The sequence below is a fragment of the Stomoxys calcitrans genome, chromosome 1 (genome assembly GCF_963082655.1).
Source record: "Stomoxys calcitrans chromosome 1, idStoCalc2.1, whole genome shotgun sequence".
In the NCBI taxonomy this organism is placed as follows: Eukaryota; Metazoa; Arthropoda; class Insecta; order Diptera; family Muscidae; genus Stomoxys; species Stomoxys calcitrans.
Window position 1 is genome coordinate 1,300,692 of NC_081552.1, and position 19,622 is coordinate 1,320,313.

Here is a 19,622-nt window from a genome sequence, read left to right on the forward strand (position 1 = left end):
TCATATTCCTAATGCACTGTAACACCGATCTGAACCATTAGGCCTCCTATTAACAACAATGCAAGCAGCACTGGTGGTGGTAAGTTGAGCAATCACATAAATGAAACTACCACATTAGTTCTACGGTTGTGTTGCATCGTTTCTTTTCTACTTTTATAAGGGCGGCCATTTGTTATTTTTCTCCAAAATATCTCTTGGTTTGTCAAGTCTTTTTCTCCACTTCGGAAGTAATTATGAAGGTAATTATATAAAGTGTCCCCCAACAACACCTGCGCCACATGTACTTTCCGCAAGGCTTGTGCAACCAGTCTGGTCCCCCTTGTCAATCACCCACCTCCCACACCTAGGTGAATTATGGTGATTATACCATAAGGCAGCAAATATTCCAGGCTGCTACTTAAGACCAACCACCTACCCCCGACTTTCTCATTGTTAGGGCGGCCACCTTGCAGACATTAACAGATTTACCACGAAAATATTGTTGCTATCATCACTTTTCTTTTCGTTCATTGTTGGAGTTTGCGACTTTTCACGCAAATATTACATTAAAATTTCTAAAACAAAAACTTGTATTTGGTAGCTAGCTAGCAAACAAAAACATTACAATGTTGATTCTCACCAAAAACAAAAACAAAAACAAAAACATAAAACAGACCATCGTTGTGTACTTTAATTGCACTCGCATTTGTTTTCCTGTACTACTCCGCTTGGTTGTTGTTGCTGCCGCTGTCTCTCGTGGCGTGTTGGGCTTTGATTCATATTGGCTCTGTAGCAGGTACACGACAACAAGTATGCTACTTACTACTCAACTTGGTTGTATAATAAATTAATTATCATCATTTCTTTTCATAATTGGCTCAAAGTGTAGAGGGAAAACCACGAAAACGAAAACGAAAAGCGAACAGCGGCAAATAGACCTACGACAGCAGCGCGAGTGCAGGGCCAAAAAGAAAGTGTGCATCAAATTAAAGTTTTTCCGTTTTATTGTCTTCGAAGGGAATGCTGAAATCGATGGCAATATTTTTGAGCTTTTCAGCATTTGTAGCCTGGGATCAATCAAATTAAAGTAGCATCAACTGAATGCGGGTAATGTAGCTATGATAAGAAACGCTTGTAACGGCGGGGGTTTGTGTCTTAAGTCTTTTGAATCATTTCCCCCTAAGATTTGTTCAAGTCAAATGTTATGCATTATCCATGGCATTGAGAAGAGGGTATATTGTTGGGGAAAATATTTCTTTTCACATTGTGATTAAGAGAGAATTTCATTCATTCATTTGTTTTTTTTTTTTTGTAAAATATTAAAAATTTAAAAACAGAATATGAAATGAAACATTTTAATAAAAAAAACTAAAAGTAATTTAAAAAAAATACAAAATTAAGGCAATACTTTGTTATGCAATAAAAATTAAAACTAAGGTCCATTAATAAACATTTTAATTTTTGTTAAAGTTTTGTTCAAGTTTAAACAATGTTGCACAAAACAAAAATAATATAAAAAATAAAAACTACAAATATTGGGTTGCCCAAAAAGTAATTGCGGATTTTTCATATAGTCGGCGTTGACAAGTTTTTTCACAGCTTGTGACTCTGTAATTGCATTCTTTCTTCTGTCAGTTATCAGCTGTTACTTTTAGCTTGCTTTAGAAAAAAAGTGTAAAAAAGTATATTTGATTAAAGTTCATTCTAAGTTTTATTAAAAATGCATTTACTTTCTTTTAAAAAATCCGCAATTACTTTTTGGGCAACCCAATAGAACAACTTAAAAATAATCATGTGTTAATAAATAAATTATTTAACGTTTTTTTACAAACTACACTTGTGTTCAATTTAATAGGAGTGCTAAACAAAGCAAATTACGTTCATATTGGTCTTCCCATCGCCTCGTTCAAAAAAATAGGAGTATGAATGATTTGTAACAGCCTCAAATTTTATTCAAAATAAGTGAAGACTAGCAGCAGCAGTTGCTGGCGTTGCATAAGAGATCGATGAGTACCTTGACAGGGGTCATAACCGGACACTGTGCCATAGGCCACATGGGGATACCGCACAATGACTTCTGTAGGAGTTGCCTCGATAGAGATTAGGAGGAGACTATTGAGCACTTGCTGTGTTCTTGTCTGGGTCAGCAGAGGCGTAGGCTCTCCTTTCTGAAGAGCCGTTTCTTCTGCTATCTGGGTGACCTTGCGAACGTATCTCTTGAGTGTCTCCTGAGATATGTTAAAGGAACAGGATGGTTCCGACACGGGGGGTGCCATTAGCACCGGCGTAGGTACATCCGTGCTTGGGTGAAGACGGACGTTTCTTCACCCCCTGCTCGGGTTCTCCATTCCCCCTGTCTTTTATTTTATTCGTGTATAACCTCTAGTCCACCGTGGCGCAGAGGTTAGCATGTCCGCCAATGACGCTGAACGCCTGGGTACGAATTCTGGCGAGACCATCAGAAAAAATTTTCAGCGGTGGTTTTCCCCTCCTAATGCTGGCAACATTTGTGAGGTACTATGCCATGTAAAATTTCTCTCCAAAGAGGTGTCGCACTGCGGCACGCCGTCCGGACTCAGCTATAAAAAGGAGGCCCCTTACCATTGAGCTTAAACTTGAATCGGACTGCATTGATATGTGAGAAGTTGCAATTTGCAATAACCTCTAGTCCGAGATGAAATTAAAAGTTTTAACTAGGTGAACCATATTGAAACTAAGTTATTGTTTTTCGTTGGAAAAAAAAATCGGCCGACAAATAAGCATTTTATGAAACAAAAACATGGCAAATTTCATTTTTAAGGTAATGCAAATCTTCGAAAAATTTATGTTTTGGCAAATGTTGGCAGCTAATTTTATAAAAAAGTGAAAGCACACGTGCTGGGTTAAAAGACATATACAATGTCTCTTTGTTCTTCTTTGTACTTTTTTTGGTTTCACTCCACTTTTATTAGCATTTTCTAAAAAAAAAAACATAAAAATATTAATTTAAAAAAAAAAAACTCGCTCATTTCTCTCCAATGGCATCAAGATGTCAACTTTGGATATATGTTTCCAAAAGCTCTTGTAAGTACCTTTCAGTTCGGGTATCACTTTGTTTTATAACTAGTTATAAAGTATGTAATTTATCAAAGCAAAGTAGAGCAAATAATACGTCATGAAAAATTTGTAAAAAACTGTTCCAATGCCACCTACAAAAACTGTGGTTTTTCTCCATTTGAAAGTGTTTTCTATTGGAATAAATCAAAAATATGTCAAAACGCCATTTACTTTGGCCAAAAAATGGGTCATTGGAACCATAGTGCATTGTTGAAAAGTAACTTATTCCAAAAATAGTCCAAGAATGGTACCACGTCTGCCAAAGAAACAGCCAGTTTAGTTTGCTAAAGAACATATCGATTGTAATGGTAACGGGAATGAACATACGGTGGATTGTATTGCCGGCCTTGCCAATACAAAATATAAATCAAAATTTATTTTTACGACATTTATGGGCACATATTGAGGCTATGTTACAGATAACCGACTGCCATTTGCTTCAAAATTATTGGGTTATGTATCAATACTCCCATTATTTTTGAATAGCTAATTTGGGGGAAAAAGTTATTCAATGAAATATTTTTAATTATTGTAGCTTAAATTAAATAATTTATTGTTATGCAATTTTGAGAACCGATTAATATAATTCATCTTAGCAAAAAAAAAATAATTTTATAAAAAAAAAAATGTTTTTTAGAGGAGCACACTGCTATTATTTTTAACACAACTGTATATGTTAGCAGGCCACAGTAGCGCAAAGGTTAGCATGTCCGCCTATGACGCTAAATGCCTGGCTTCGAATGCTGGCGAGAACATCGGAAAATAATTTTTAGTGGTGGTTATCCCCTCCTAATGCTGGTGACATTTGTGAGGTACTGCACCACATGTACAAACTTCTCCACAAAGAGGTGTCGCACTGTGGCACGCCGTTCAGACTCGTCTATAATATGGAGGCCCCTTATCACTGAGCTTAAACTTGAATCGGACAGCACTCATTGATATTTGAGAAGTTTGCCTCCGGCCCCTAATGGAATGTTCACGGGCAAATTGGCACAAATTTACACAAAAATACATGCATTGGGAAAAAGTACAGCTAATAGACAGGGTTGTCGAGCGTGATTAATGTGGTGATTGTATCATAGATGCGTCTTCGCTATTAATACGATTCAAATATAACATGCCTACGCACGGCCTTTGAAGCCATCACACCTTATATGGTTGAAAAGTCTTCTAACCAAAAACGAAACGCGTCCCATAGTGGTTAATGTGTGTGTTGCTATCTTTGGCTTGCCTCTTCCATTTGCACTCCGATCATTGAGCTCGTCTCGAAAGAGAAACAAACAAAAATTTTCGTATGTTAGCAAAGGATAAATTAAGGGTAAAACCTTTATTTAAAATATGGAATTTACAAATATGGCTTGAAAATTAGTATGTTTCAAAAGATTATCCATAAAAATAGTCTAGCGCATGCATACATTTTCAAATATTGGGTTGCCCAAATGTAAATGCATTTTTAATAAAACTTAGAATGAACTTTAATCAAATATACATTTTTTACACTTTTTTTCTAAAGCAAGCTAAAAGTAACAGCTGATAACTGACGAAAGAAAGAATGCAATTACAGAGTCACAAGCTGTGAAAAATTTTGTCAACGCCGACTATATGAAAAATCCGCAATTACTTTTTGGGCAACCCAATATGTTAGTTTTCATTAATATGTCTTCCGAAGGTGAGTTTTTTTGCCCAATGTTACACCAAGTTATTTAACGTGGTCGCCGATGGTAATACTCTCATTACCAAATTGAAGATTACGGCTGGGTATCATTTTAGGTGATTTATTAACGGGAAGTATTATAGCTTGGGTTTTGGAAGCATTCATTTTAGTCTTCCACTTTGAGAAGTAGTTATCAATCGCCGAGATTCCCCTTTCCATTTCTCTCAAAAGAGAGTTTTAGTTAATTTACTGAATAATATCAGCGCAGCATTCGATGATGGAGGAGCAAAATCAGAGCTATAGATCGTGAAATTAAAGGGGGAAAGTACTGATCCTTGCGGCAGTCCCCTTCATAAAGTTTCAGTAGTTGAGTAAGAATTTTGCAAATATATTACGGCACATTTGCTCGAAGCAGTTTAAAGATTAATCCTTTATGTCATATGGTGTCAAATGCCTTTTCAATATCGAGAAGTACCAGTCCTGTTGAAAATCTGAGAGATTTATTTTCAACAATGATGTTTTTTAATCGGTTAATCGGATGTTTTCCCTTCTAAATGCCAATTGTTCATCGCTAATTAGAGAGTTTTGTGAAGCATATTCAAAAAGCCTGAAGTAAATAGTTTTTATGAATTACTATGCAAACTAATCGGTCTGGAACTTTTGGCATTACATTTCGTTTTTTTAGCCTTATGGATGGGAATAACTTTTGCTACTTTGAACTTTTCTGGAAAGTAGTTGAGGATGAGGCAGCTGTTGAAAATAACGGCAAGTGATTTCAGAGCGTTCTCTGGAAGCTGCTTTGGAGATTTATGGTGCCATTTTTAGAGATGGGTTTCTACCGGCTAAATACCCAACGTTTGGGTAAATACCATTTTTGCGTATAAAAATATTTTTAAAACAAAATGTTGATGATTTCGTATTCTTTGTATATAAACCTGATCATCTGAACTCATAAAATCGGATTTTAATTATAAACAGTTGATCTCCAGAAGTCTTGAGACAATAAATTGGTAATTTTTCATCCAATTTCGATGAAATTTGGCACAGTGAGTTCTGGTAGACCCCTAGCCATTTCTGTGTAGTGCGGTTCAGATCGAACCATATTTGGATATAGCTGCCCTATACACCGACTGCCCGATCTCCCGATATAGGGTATTAAGGCCATAAATGATCCATTTATTACCCGAATTCGATGAAATTTGGCACAGTGTGTTCTGGAAGATTCCTACACATTCCTGTCATATGTGGTCCAGATCGGACCATATTTGGATATAGCTGCCATTTAGACCGATCTCCCGATATAGTGTAATGAGCCTATAAAAGCAGCATTTTTCATCATATTTCGATGAAATTTGGCACAGCGAGTTTTCGTACCCCCTAAACCTTTTTGTTGAAAAATACAAGTTTGCTTTTGCTTTTTTGTTCTAACGGTACTTTGTTTCATAAGAAGAAATTATGACAACCAAAAAGTCTGCGTTCACTTTGTTTACTTCGAAAGTACCGTTACTTTTTATGATGCTTGTTCTTATTTTTGGTCAGTTTCAGTTCATTATCATAACAAAGAATTAATAAATTTGGAAACTAAAAGAAAGGAAACATGCATATCTGAAAGAAAAAATAATTATTAAATTGTGTAAAGAAGGACAAAGCTTTAGAAATATTGGTGGAACAGTTCGAAGAACGTATTCTTCTGTCCAGCGCGTAATTAATAGTTACAAAGAAACCGGTATTATAACTTCAAAGCATGGGCCTGGGCGTCCAAAAAAATTATCCGTTAGAGAAGAGCGCAAAGTGATTAATATGGCAAGCAACAACCCTCGTATAACATCAACCAAAATTGTTGAAAATATTAAAACAATGTTTGAAATAAGCATCCGTGCCAAAACTGCCAGAAAAATATTACATAGAGCTGGATTTCATGGAAGAGTTGCTCGAAAAAAGCCGTATATTTCAGTCATAAACAGACAAAAGCGGATTGCATTCGCCAATACTTTCATCAATAACCCCCTGAATTTTGGATAGAAATTATTTTCTCCGACGAGAGCAAATTCTGTATTTTTGGCATTAAACGTCGGCAAATAGTGTGGCGCAAGTCAAAATTTAGTTGGAACGGTGAAGCACGGTGGTGGTGGAGTTATGGTGTGGGGGTGTATGGCTGCTAGTGGAGTGGGTCAATTAGAATTTATTGAGTCCAAAATGGATAAATGGGGTTATCTCAATAATTTGGAAAAAAAAAAAATTGAAACCAAGTGCTGCTAAACTAGGGTTAGCAACGACATTTTGGTTCCAACAAGATAACGATCCAAAGCATACATCGGAGGTTGTTAGGCTTTGGCTTCTATATAACACTCCAAAGCAGCTTAAAACACCACCCCAATCACCAGATCTCAACCCCATTGAGCATCTTTGGGATCTGTCGGAGAATTCGTCAGCACGTTATAACCAGCAAGGAGATGTTACGAAGTGTCATGCGGGCAGAATGGGTGAAAATAACATCTGGGGAAACAGAGAAGTTGGTAAACCCCGTGGCAAATAGACTAAGTGCAGTCTTAAAACAACGTGGCTATCCTACCAAATATTAGGAATGTGTTAATTTGTTTTTATTTTGCGTTTAAATAACTCTTTTGCTTATTTTTAATTACTGAACGCAGACTTTGTGGTGCTTATATTTAATTGTTATCACATTTAAATCGCTCTAGAGTGAAAGTGCTTAACCAAACTTAGAATTTTGTTTTTGTTTTTTAGTGTTAGGAATATGAAGAAAAAAATATATTTAAAAGAGTTGATTTGATTTATAATTTTATTTTGTGTTCTTTAAACCAATCATTTAGGTTTGTCAGGTGAACGCAGACTTTTGGGGCTATGTGTATGCCAGAGTTTCCTACAGGCCATCTCTGGCCATTATAAACGTGTCTGCAAATATTTGCGCCTTTCCCACATCCGTAACAACTTTTTGTCGTTCCACTATAGATTTGAAATGGGGTTGTTTGACAGATTTCCTTTATAGAACTGTCAAATAAACCCATTTTAGGGTTTCATTAAGTTCTGTGAATAAGTCCCGTAGCTTCTTACATTCCCTTTTTAAAACTTCAGAAATGGTATAGCTTGTGTGTATTTTGAAATTATGCACGATCATGCAACAATTGCGTGCCTTTAGCTTAATTTCGTAGTCTTGTCCGAAACTATTCTTAATAATGCGAAAAAACAATGCTTTTGGGAAGGGAAATATGATTTAAATGGAATCACAGCCACATTGTCATCGTCTGTAATTTGGTAATTTTTTTTTTTTTTTTTGTAATAAATGGATCGTATATTGTTGTTATACAGTGAGCTTTTTTTCTGCCCTGCACAGTAGTCAAAAATAAAATCACACATCTGTCTCAAGTCATAAGTACCAAACATCCATTGATGGACAAGCAATTGTGATTTATTTTCTCTAATGGCTACTGAGGAAAATGATCTATCCCCTCAACCTTTTCTTGTGCCCACATGCCAAAGCATTGGCTCACATTAAGGTGGGTACTGTTATTACAATTATTTTGAGAATACCAAACACATATGCATCCCAAAAAACTTGTCTAAAGCATCTGAATCTATGATTGAAAATGAGCGAAGAATTCTTAGTTCAGATTTTCTTTCGAATTTTTCTTTCTATCCTCCAAGTGGAGCTCATTTAATGTTCGATACACCTATGATAGCAGCTTTATGCTGTACATACACCAATTTGCATTTGCAGCAGCCTCAGCCTCTACTCTCGCTATTGTTTTGTTAGCGCTTTATAATTGTTTTTTTTTTTTTTTTTTTACGAAACACTGGCTGATGTGGAAGACAGAAGACGACACGAAACCGTAAACATTGTTTTGTTGTAGCATTAGAAACGCCTAGCGTGGTGGTACGCAGCCGCAACGTCGCAGCCATTTGTGTGCTAGACAAACGACGACAAGGCCCAACTGTGGCAGCTGCGCCATGTAGTCAAGTTAAACTTTAAACATCCAACGTCTAACGTCTACATCCACATCCGAATCGAAGCCAAGCTCTTGCGAGCCGCAATAAAGTTTCAGTTTCATTTTACCTTTGCTAACGAACGGTTGCCGTGAAAAGAGGAGAAAAGTTGCGCTGCTTCAGCAAAACGGCAAACGGCAGAGGTCTCTACACGGCTTTCCTCATCCATCTATCGATCCAAGCGGAAAATGTTCCGAGCTAATTGCACCCATACACTCGCATGAGAAGTGCAAAGGCAAAGGTTGTGAGGGGGGAGAAAAATAGCAAAATATTCTTGTGATGTTTTCAGGGCTGCTTTGCTGGTGTAGTCAGTGTTTCTCTGCGTTAGCCCGTGCTGGCTCGTTTTCGGTATCGCCGTGGAACGACGGTCGCTAGTGAAGTGTGTCCACAGGAAGTGTGTTGTAATAATCGAAATTAATGAATGGAACGTAATTTGAAATAAAATCCAAGTATTTGAACAACAGAAACAACAACTACAACAACAATAAAAAAAAAACAAATATAACTGTAATTGTGTTGTGATAGCAGTGTGAAGTTTGCGAATATTAGCGGGAGGTTGAAGGGTGTCGAACGCCCCCTCCCCCCACACCTACATACATTGTTGGTTGTGGTGTGTGGTATGGAAACTATGGAAGTTGCCTCGTGCGCTAGATGGTTGCAGATAGAAAATGTGAACACTTATTCTCGCATGTGTGATTGTGTGAGAGCAAGACCTTTGGATATTAAAATTTCACACTTGGCGCGACGAGAAAATGTATTGCACCAAAGATTGTAACTGTAGTCTATGCCGTGAATTGAGGGGTTACAAGCCGGGCAAGAATGTTAAGAGACCCGCTCCCCGTCCCCCAACCTCATCGATTTTTGGTCGTCTGAATGAGAATTTTATATTGCGTCGCCGCGGTTCCAGTTCCATCAAGACATTTCAGCCACAATCGCTGAAGTGCAGCGAAATGTGCCAACAACGTGATATGGGTCATATTTATGATTTCTGTCAGCGCCAAGCCCAGACGCCTTCACCCACGCCTGTGACGCAAGCCCCACCATCGCCGCTGTCCTCGCATTGCGGCAGCATAATCAAAGACCACAAACCGCCGACACCGCCTAAACCCAATCACAAGGTTGTCATCTACTTTGGCGACTCATTGGCTCACCGTTCTAAAACCAACACCGCCGATGAGGCGGCTGTGTCGTTGACACCCGTAGTGCAATACAATACCGCAGATCTTGTGGCACAGACGCCACAGAATGAGATCACATCAATGGACGATGAATTACCACCGTACATTGAGAGTGTGCAGAATGGCGTAATTAATATAAAGATTGAAGGCAACTATCTGCAGGCCACTGCTCTCGTTGACAGAGTGTCGAAGCCATCTCAAGCTGTTGTGGGAAAACCCAAAGATAAGGATGACAATACGGCCGACGAGGAGGAGGATGACGATGACGATGACGACGGCGATGATGATGGCGTAAAGGAAGAGGGAGATGGACTTCGGGCGAATAGCGACATCGACGAAGAAGCAGTTGGAGTGGGCGATTGGAGTTTCGTTCAAGGATGGAGAGCACGGTAATATTGTACATTAGCAAAGGCATTTTGGTTATGAAGATGCATAAATTAATAAGAACAAGTCTAACGGACGTATTCACAAAACTACATGAAGCCTTAAACTAGGTTTATTTGACAGTTCTATAGAGGAAATTCGTCAAATTAACCTTTTTCAAATCGACATTAAGTTGTGTGAATGCCGGTGTAAGTGATTGAGAGATTTCTCAATGATAGCAAAAAAAATCTAAGAACAAGAATTGGATGAATTAATAATTAAATTAAGCCGGACCGAATCTCGTTGTTGTTGTAGTAGCAATGTGTTGAACACTGAGGCGGCAGTCCTTGCCGATGCAGGACTTCATCGGTCCAATCCGGTACGTACAACCGGCTGCCATTGAATTCAATATCGGTGGGGCTGAATCTTGAGAACGCACCACCATGGATAGTACAAAAAAATACACAAACGAATTTAGTTGAAGGTCAAATGTGTTTTTTAAGTACAAAATTACGTAGTACAAATCGGGAGATTGTCTGTGGGACAGTTTTATGTTCTTTATGTAGAAAGTATTTATCAAAATTTCAGTCCAAAAACGTTTCCGCTTCCGTTAAAAATTTTTGAAAGAACCTATTGTCTATGCCAACTAGGTTAGGTTAGTTAAGGTGCAGATAATAATCTGCCCCATGCCACTATAGACATACACCTAAGCCAGTAATCGGCTTGTTGTGCGCTCTAAATACAAAAAAAATTAACCTCGAAAAAGAAGATCTAAGTTAGGAATTCCGTGTTACTTACAAAATCCTTAATTGTTTTCCATATCACTCCCCTAAGTTGGTTCATGTCTGGTATCGTGTCCCCACCTTAGTACCGGTGCACAGTGGGCCAAATGGCAAAAAAATTGGAAATAAGTCTACAACTTTTTATCTGTTGATTTTAGCCATACAAAATGTTCTAGACATTTGTAGAGGAGGACATAGGCTTTCAGAAAAGTGCTGTTGTTGGTCCATATCTTTAATACAGGGTGAGCTACAGGGTGTCAAAGTTGACCACTTTTGACTTCTCCAAGCTTCTGGGGGCCATAACTTTTGATCTACTCAACCGATTTACATGATTTAGGACTCTAGAGAAAGAGCTTGACAAGATCTAAAAAACTTATGCATAAAGTACCATGCCATCGTGTACTGTTAAGGAGTTATGAATTGTTTAATTTTAAAATATGAAAATTTGGCCTTGGTTTTTTTCAGTGTTTTTTAAATAACTCCGTCAATTTTAAAGCTATAAACTTCATACTTCACACAAATTATGCCAGCATATGTGTGCATAAAATACAAAAGGAATCACGTGAATATCTTTGGCGGTTTAAAAATGGCATCGTTTTCAATATGAAAAATATTTTTTTTGTCAAAAAATTGCAAAATTTTTCAAAAAAGATACTCCCATTTCCTTTAAGTTTTCGCAAACTTTGGCCGTCAAAGCATTATCATTTCTTTCCATTTTCACAAAGTCGAGGTATTAAGAAAAGTTTTAAGTGCTAATTTGGCTAATTTCGATATCAAACAACACCGTTATCTTAAGACCAAAATGGCCAATTTTTTTACTAAACTTCAAAAGTTTCTCACTGGAAAAAAAGTTCCACGGGGATTTTTTCGCTTTTTTTGAACTTAAATGAAAGCTTAAAATGTTCCCAACATTTTAAGGTATGTCTCGCCATATCCTAGCCATAAATGAGATCGTAGCGATCAAAATACTGAAAAAAGTCAATTTTCAAGTAGTGCTATATTCATTGCTAAAAAACAAGTATTACGTCACATTTTATTGCAAAGATGTTAAATAAACTTTTATTTGGTAACACTTCTTCTACAAAACACAAAAAGAATCATGGAAATATCTCTATTCTATTCCATTTTATGGAACCGGCAATAAAAAAGTCAATTTTTCAAAAAAGTCGAATTTCCCAAATTTTGTTTTTGTTGTCCTAATTGCACATGACACACTATAGCCATATTTACGCAACATACCTTATCGTAAAGGAAATTTTCATACCTTTCCAACAATGTATAAAACATTTCTCAACTCGGATTCTATCTACTCTAAAATTCATTTACACTTCATTAAACTCTATATAAAAATGTCTATTTGTGAAATGGAACCTTATATGGGGCCTACACTAAAACATTGATAGATTTGCCCAGGGTTTACAATACAAATGTGTTAGAATAAAAAAAGGTCTCCTGCCAAAGTTTAAAAAAATTGGAATAAAAATATGTGTTTTAGAGCGAAAACACTTCGCATCGGCGTGCGTTTATATGTATATTAGCTACTCCCAAAATAAAAAAGCATTTTAGTTTTGTATTATTTGATTTTATTCTCTACCAAATAATCTAAGGTATCAAAATTTAAAAGCTCTTTAATTTGAATGGCATCGGGATCGTCCTTATCTATATCGTCACATATTTTTGGTAGCCATTTAGTTCTGATGCTGTATAGTACCGGATCAGACGATAACAATAAATATTGAAGTAAATCATAATTTTGGTTAAATTTGGTGCTCTTTCGGGTATTGAAAAGCCGGAACTGTTTAACATCTCTATTACGGGATTCCTGAGCTTCTTCTGTAAGTTCTCCTAACGGAAGTATGTTGTATTCCACAATTTCCTTGCCATGATGTAAGACTTTATGTACTGTCGGTGTTAAAGCTTTCCACGAATATAAATCAGATAAAATGTTTTTTGTGTCATTACTATAAGCTTCAAATTTGGTTGAATTTATCATCTTTTTGCTATTGATTACAGCCAAAATCACTTTGAATCGTCTTAGCAAGTGTTCATCAAGACCGGTTATTTTAGATGTCGATACGGGGTCCTCAAAAAACCGCCTTGCCGAGTTGCCATCATTTGTGCTTCCGTATCCGTAAAGAGGTTTATCTATTATAAGTCCCTTTTGTTTAAACTCCAACTGGATTCGATTCTTCTCTTCCTGCCTCATTTTGTGAAGATCTTGGTTGTTTCTAGCAGAGACATCGCGGTTTCCAGGGCTAGTCCGATATTTAAGGTCATACGATAAATGCAAACAATACTCCATGAATCGAATTCTACAGTGCAGGGGCGAAATACCGAAATTGAGCGCATTTTCGTTTACTAAATTTTCATCAGACTTGTCCTCGAATTGCCCATTCTTCTTGCCACAAATATTGCATCTCCAATTGGACATAACGCCAGTTAATGCGTTTGCCACCTTTCCATCGATCATAGTGAGTTGTAGTTGAAACGAAACTTTTATATTTCTTCCCAATTGGTTTATAACAATCATGGGTAATGCAGCAATTTCTTCCTTTATTTCGTTCACCAAAGATCGTGTTGTGTTCCGGTCTTCCTTTGTATACTCAAACCGAATTGGGCGACATAAATATTTTGACCCAGGTGTTCTATTTATCCATATATCTTGAAATGCATTTTCTTTCGATGATGAAGATTGGTCCTTGTACAATCTCATTCTCAATGGTACTAATGATGCCATGAAAATTGATGCGAAGTTGGTATCTATTTCTGTTTGTTGCTTATATTCGGAAAATCCAGATGATCCATCACAACCCCATTTGCTGATCAAAACCACTTCGGAATTATTACATGTGTTCAACTGTTCTTCAGTAAAATTAGAAATAATTCTAACAGCTGTATTTTCAACAAGATCAGCAAGTTTCACTCTTGCTTTTAATTCGTCCACGTATATATTTGATGGCACCATTTTCGTCCTGGTGTTGTACAATTTATGTTTTGAGGGTAAACAACCCCATCCTTTTTCACGAAGAGCCTTCCTCATTGTTGAGTATTTGTTTCTTGAGAGGCCTAGGTTCAAAATCAGGGCCAGTGCATCTTCCTCCGTGAATTCTGTAGTCGATTTTGGAGTTGGAATACTTTCTACCATTCTCTTTACCCTTTTCGGAGATGCTAATGGTAAAACATCGACAATTCGTCCAACATTTTTTGGTTGTGTTTTTAACAATGCTGTTTTGAACGTATCTTTTATTAAATTTGGCGGATGTGCCGCCAATAGTTCCTCTTGTTTTTTCTTTTTGGTTTTCTCCGTAACTTCGTCGTATGCTTTGCTAGGCCGGCCGGGAATCAGCGGTTTAATTTCAATAAGTAGATCCGATTTCAGCCACTTCTCATACATTTTGAAAAACTTGATTTTTGCGAATGAACATTCTGGCAACCTTCTCTCAAATGATTTGTAGAATTTTTCAAGTTTGTCTAAAGCGTCTTTATTTAGCCTTATTCCATATATGTGGTCCAAAGTGTAAACAAGTTCCTTAAATGACTCCGTGTATGATTTGGAATCATTTTTGATGTCCCATACAATTTTCGAAAGAGTGGAATACTTCAGTATGACTTCCATAACTTATAAATGTCCTTTACGCCTCTACAAAATATAATGAAGAAAATTTGGATTTTGTTCAAATATTTATGCAATATATTCACAATTAATGACCCATTTCAGGTATCAGACGCAATCGTAAAAAGGGGTCCAAAGTGCCTCTTTTTACTTACTCTTCTATAATTATTTACCTGGACTCGAATTTGGTTAAAAAAAATGACAATGAATTTTTTATGGGTAGGTTTTTTCACATTCATTGATACGGTGGATTTCCTGGGAATTCGACATAGCGAAACAGGTAACATTTGTCTGCATCAAATCTTAACACAAATATATATATATATGCAGGTATATTTCTAGGTTACTTTTTATTCAAAAATCATCAGCTTACATTAAAAATAGATGTAGGTACTATACAAACGCACGCCGATGCGAAGTGTTTTCGCTCTAAAACACATATTTTTATTCCAATTTTTTTAAACTTTGGCAGGAGACCTTTTTTTATTCTAACACATTTGTATTGTAAACCCTGGGCAAATCTATCAATGTTTTAGTGTAGGCCCCATATAAGGTTCCATTTCACAAATAGACATTTTTATATAGAGTTTAATGAAGTGTAAATGAATTTTAGAGTAGATAGAATCCGAGTTGAGAAATGTTTTATACATTGTTGGAAAGGTATGAAAATTTCCTTTACGATAAGGTATGTTGCGTAAATATGGCTATAGTGTGTCATGTGCAATTAGGACAACAAAAACAAAATTTGGGAAATTCGACTTTTTTGAAAAATTGACTTTTTTATTGCCGGTTCCATAAAATGGAATAGAATAGAGATATTTCCATGATTCTTTTTGTGTTTTGTAGAAGAAGTGTTACCAAATAAAAGTTTATTTAACATCTTTGCAATAAAATGTGACGTAATACTTGTTTTTTAGCAATGAATATAGCACTACTTGAAAATTGACTTTTTTCAGTATTTTGATCGCTACGATCTCATTTATGGCTAGGATATGGCGAGACATACCTTAAAATGTTGGGAACATTTTAAGCTTTCATTTAAGTTCAAAAAAAGCGAAAAAATCCCCGTGGAACTTTTTTTCCAGTGAGAAACTTTTGAAGTTTAGTAAAAAAATTGGCCATTTTGGTCTTAAGATAACGGTGTTGTTTGATATCGAAATTAGCCAAATTAGCACTTAAAACTTTTCTTAATACCTCGACTTTGTGAAAATGGAAAGAAATGATAATGCTTTGACGGCCAAAGTTTGCGAAAACTTAAAGGAAATGGGAGTATCTTTTTTGAAAAATTTTGCAATTTTTTGACAAAAAAAATATTTTTCATATTGAAAACGATGCCATTTTTAAACCGCCAAAGATATTCACGTGATTCCTTTTGTATTTTATGCACACATATGCTGGCATAATTTGTGTGAAGTATGAAGTTTATAGCTTTAAAATTGACGGAGTTATTTAAAAAACACTGAAAAAAACCAAGGCCAAATTTTCATATTTTAAAATTAAACAATTCATAACTCCTTAACAGTACACGATGGCATGGTACTTTATGCATAAGTTTTTTAGATCTTGTCAAGCTCTTTCTCTAGAGTCCTAAATCATGTAAATCGGTTGAGTAGATCAAAAGTTATGGCCCCCAGAAGCTTGGAGAAGTCAAAAGTGGTCAACTTTGACACCCTGTAGCTCACCCTGTATTAAAGATATGGACCAACAACAGCACTTTTCTGAAAGCCTATGTCCTCCTCTACAAATGTCTAGAACATTTTGTATGGCTAAAATCAACAGATAAAAAGTTGTAGACTTATTTCCAATTTTTTTGCCATTTGGCCCACTGTGCGGTGTCTGTTGGCCGCGAATGCCGGTCAATGGGAAATGCTCCAACGTCTCATCATCTTCCCCACATGTCATCCAATTTGCCGCACCGACAGTCCTTGCAGAAGTGAGCTCGTAGTCCTATGTGTCCCATTTTGACACTAGAAATTTACTTCCTTCCAGTAATAGCCTCATTCTCTCACGATCCGGATCAACCCGTGGGATTTTCGCCGTCCTACCGACTGTTTCGCTGTTCCACAATATTACATGCGTTTGTCGCCCACGCAAATTTATCGACGGTAGTTCTCTTGGCAAATCGTCGCCTCTTTCATTCCCCCCAAACCGCACCCAAACGATGCGGATTGTGCCATCCTCAGAGAAGGCGTTAATCTCCTTCTTACACTACAAGGTCGACCTTACCGTGCTGGTTGTTATTGCCTTATGGTCATTTTATTGTCTGTAAAGATGTTCACTCTCGACGTCCTCGCGTTAGTACCACACCACCTTATGCATTCTGTGATCGCCCGGATCTCTGCCGGCAGGACCATATTATGGTCAGACAGTCTAAAACAGATCTCAGTCCCTGGGTTCTCAATGTAGACTCCCAGGCCCACTCTTTTCCCTAACTTTGATCCATCCGTGTAACATGAATTTCCAGAGGGCAATACTAGGGTTCCGTCACTCCAAGGCTTTGCCGCTGGCAGCAGTGCCTCGCACTCGACCTCAAGTGTCGTCTCAGGTATCCTAGGCCACTAGCATCTTATTCTTTTTGTCACTCGATTCGTTCAATGAAATGAAATTCAATGAAAACATCTGTTTTCCCTCTAAAAAATCAGTTGTTTTCAATGAAATGGCGTATTAATCGCGTGACAAAGAGGAAAAAGCTAGTTACCTAGACCGTGATTGTTTAATTGAAACAGATAAAGTTTTCAATCACATTTTATACATTAATTTTTTTAAGCTTCAATTAGAAAAAACCAATTGAATGTGTCATTAAGATGTGACCAAATTTGAGGTTTTTACTGCCATGAAAGTCCATATCGGATGAAATATACACATTGGAGCTATATCTAAAAATGGACTGATTTTAATGAAATTTTGCGCATGTATTGGAACATCAATTTAAACGTCTCATGTAAAATCGGGCGAAAATTGTGGATTCTACAGCCTTAAAAGGCCATATCGGATGAAAGATATATATATGTGAGCTATGTCTAAATCTGATCCGATTTTTATGAAATTTTGCACATAAATTGAAACTTTACTAAAACGACTCCACACCAAATTTGGTAAAGGTCGGACCAAAATTGTGGATTCTACAGCTTTAATAGTTCAAATCGGATGAAAGATATATATGGGAGATATATTAAGATCAATAACAAAACAGTCCGTCCCAAATTTTGTGCAGATCGGTTGAAAATTGTAGCTACTACGGCCATTTAAGCACAAATCGGTTGGTACATATATATGGCAGTTATATCTAAATCTGGACCGATTTTTATGAAATTTTGCACACATATGTAAACCTCATATAAAATACCCAATGCCTTGTTTTGTGAAGATCGGACGAAAATTGTGGCTTCAACAGCCTTAAAAAGCCATGTCGGATGAAAGATATATATGGGAGCTATATCTAAATCTGAACCGATTTTTATAAAATTTTGCACACATATGTTGTCCTTAAATAAAATACCCAATGCTAAATTTTGTGAAGATCGGACGAAAATTGAGGCTTCTACAGGCTTAAAAAGCCATATCGGATGAAAGATATATATGGGAGCTATATCTAAATCTGAACCGATTTTTTTCAAAATCCTTGGGCCAAAAAAGTAACATGTGCAAAATTTCGTGACAATCGGACAACAAATACGACCTGCAGTTTGATTACAAGAATACATTGGACTCACAGACGGACATGGCTAAATCGAATCAGAAAGTGATTCTGAGTCGATCGGTATACTTATCAATGGGTCTAGCTCTTAACTTAACTCTTTGTCCCAAATTTCGGCAACATCGAACAATAAATGCGCTTTTTATGGCCCACAAAACCTAAAACCGAGAGATCGGTCTATATGTCAGCTATATCCAAATCTAGACCGATCTGAGCCAAATTGATCTTCATCAATTGGATGTCGAAGGGCCTAACACAACTCACTGTCCCAAATTTCAGCAAAATCGGATAATAAATGTGGCTTTTATGGGCCTAAGACCCTAAATCGGCGGATCGGTATATATGGGGGCTATATCAAGATATGGTCCGATATAGCCCATCTTCGAACTTAACCTGCTTATGAACAAAAAAAGATTCTGTGCAAAGTTTCAGTTCAATATCTCTATTTTTAAAGACTGTCGCGTTTATTTCTACAGGCAGACAGACAGACGGACGGACATGTCTAGATCGTCTTAGATTTTTACGCTGATCAAGAATACTTTATATACTTTATAGGGCCGGAAATGGATATTTCGTTGTGTTGCAAACGGAATGACAAAATGAATATACCCCCATCCTTCGGTGGTGGGTGTAAAAAGTTCAGAATCAATTAATTTTTTAATTTTATTTTCAATAACAATTAGAATTTAATTGAAAAAAAATTCGTGATATTATTTGCTGTGTATAAGAGCTTTATCAGGTTAAAGACCGATTTGGACCATACTTACCACGGATATTGGGGGTCATAACAATTACGGACGAAAAACGATATCCAGGCTCCCAAGCTTTAGAATCAAGAGATCCGTTTAAATAGCAGTTGTATCAGTTTAAAGACCGACTTGGATCGTAGTTGGCGCGGTTATTGGAAGTCGTCACAGAACATTACGTGCAAAATGTCAGTGAGATCGGTTTATATGGGAGCTATATCCAGATCAGAAGCGATATGACCCATTTACAATCCCCATTGACCCACTCTCTCTCTCGTCTTTTTCTTAGCGTTGCAAACAAATGCACAAATCTATAATACCCTGTACCACAGTGGTGGTGTAGGGTATAATAAATAATTAATAGACTGATTCGAACCATACTTGGCATGGATGTTGAAAGACCTGACAGAACACCACATATGGCGGGGGGTATTATCTAAATATAGGCCGAACTAGTCGAGGTAACAATTGGAGCGGAAACGTTCGTTCGTTCGGACGATAGCGTATATTTA

At 36.9% G+C, this 19,622-nt stretch overlaps 1 protein-coding gene across 6 annotated transcripts in view; it reads left to right on the forward strand.

Annotated features, from left to right (window-relative positions):
- Nucleotides 1–19,622, forward strand: part of LOC106096183 (ankyrin repeat and BTB/POZ domain-containing protein 2) — a 66,777-nt gene that overhangs the window by 41,643 nt on the left and 5,512 nt on the right. Inside the window, exons 1-2 of one of the 6 annotated variants that reach the window (XM_059362772.1) lie at nt 8,691–10,149; nt 10,213–10,298. The exons of 3 other annotated variants lie outside the window; for them this stretch is intronic. In XM_059362772.1, the coding sequence (XP_059218755.1) occupies nt 9,484–10,149; nt 10,213–10,298 (752 nt within the window). In that variant the 5' untranslated portion in view covers nt 8,691–9,483. Of the gene's footprint in view, nt 1–8,171; nt 8,245–8,690; nt 10,150–10,212; nt 10,321–19,622 lie in introns of those variants that run through there. 2 more of the 6 variants (XM_059362770.1, XM_013263795.2) reach the window with 2 other exon arrangements.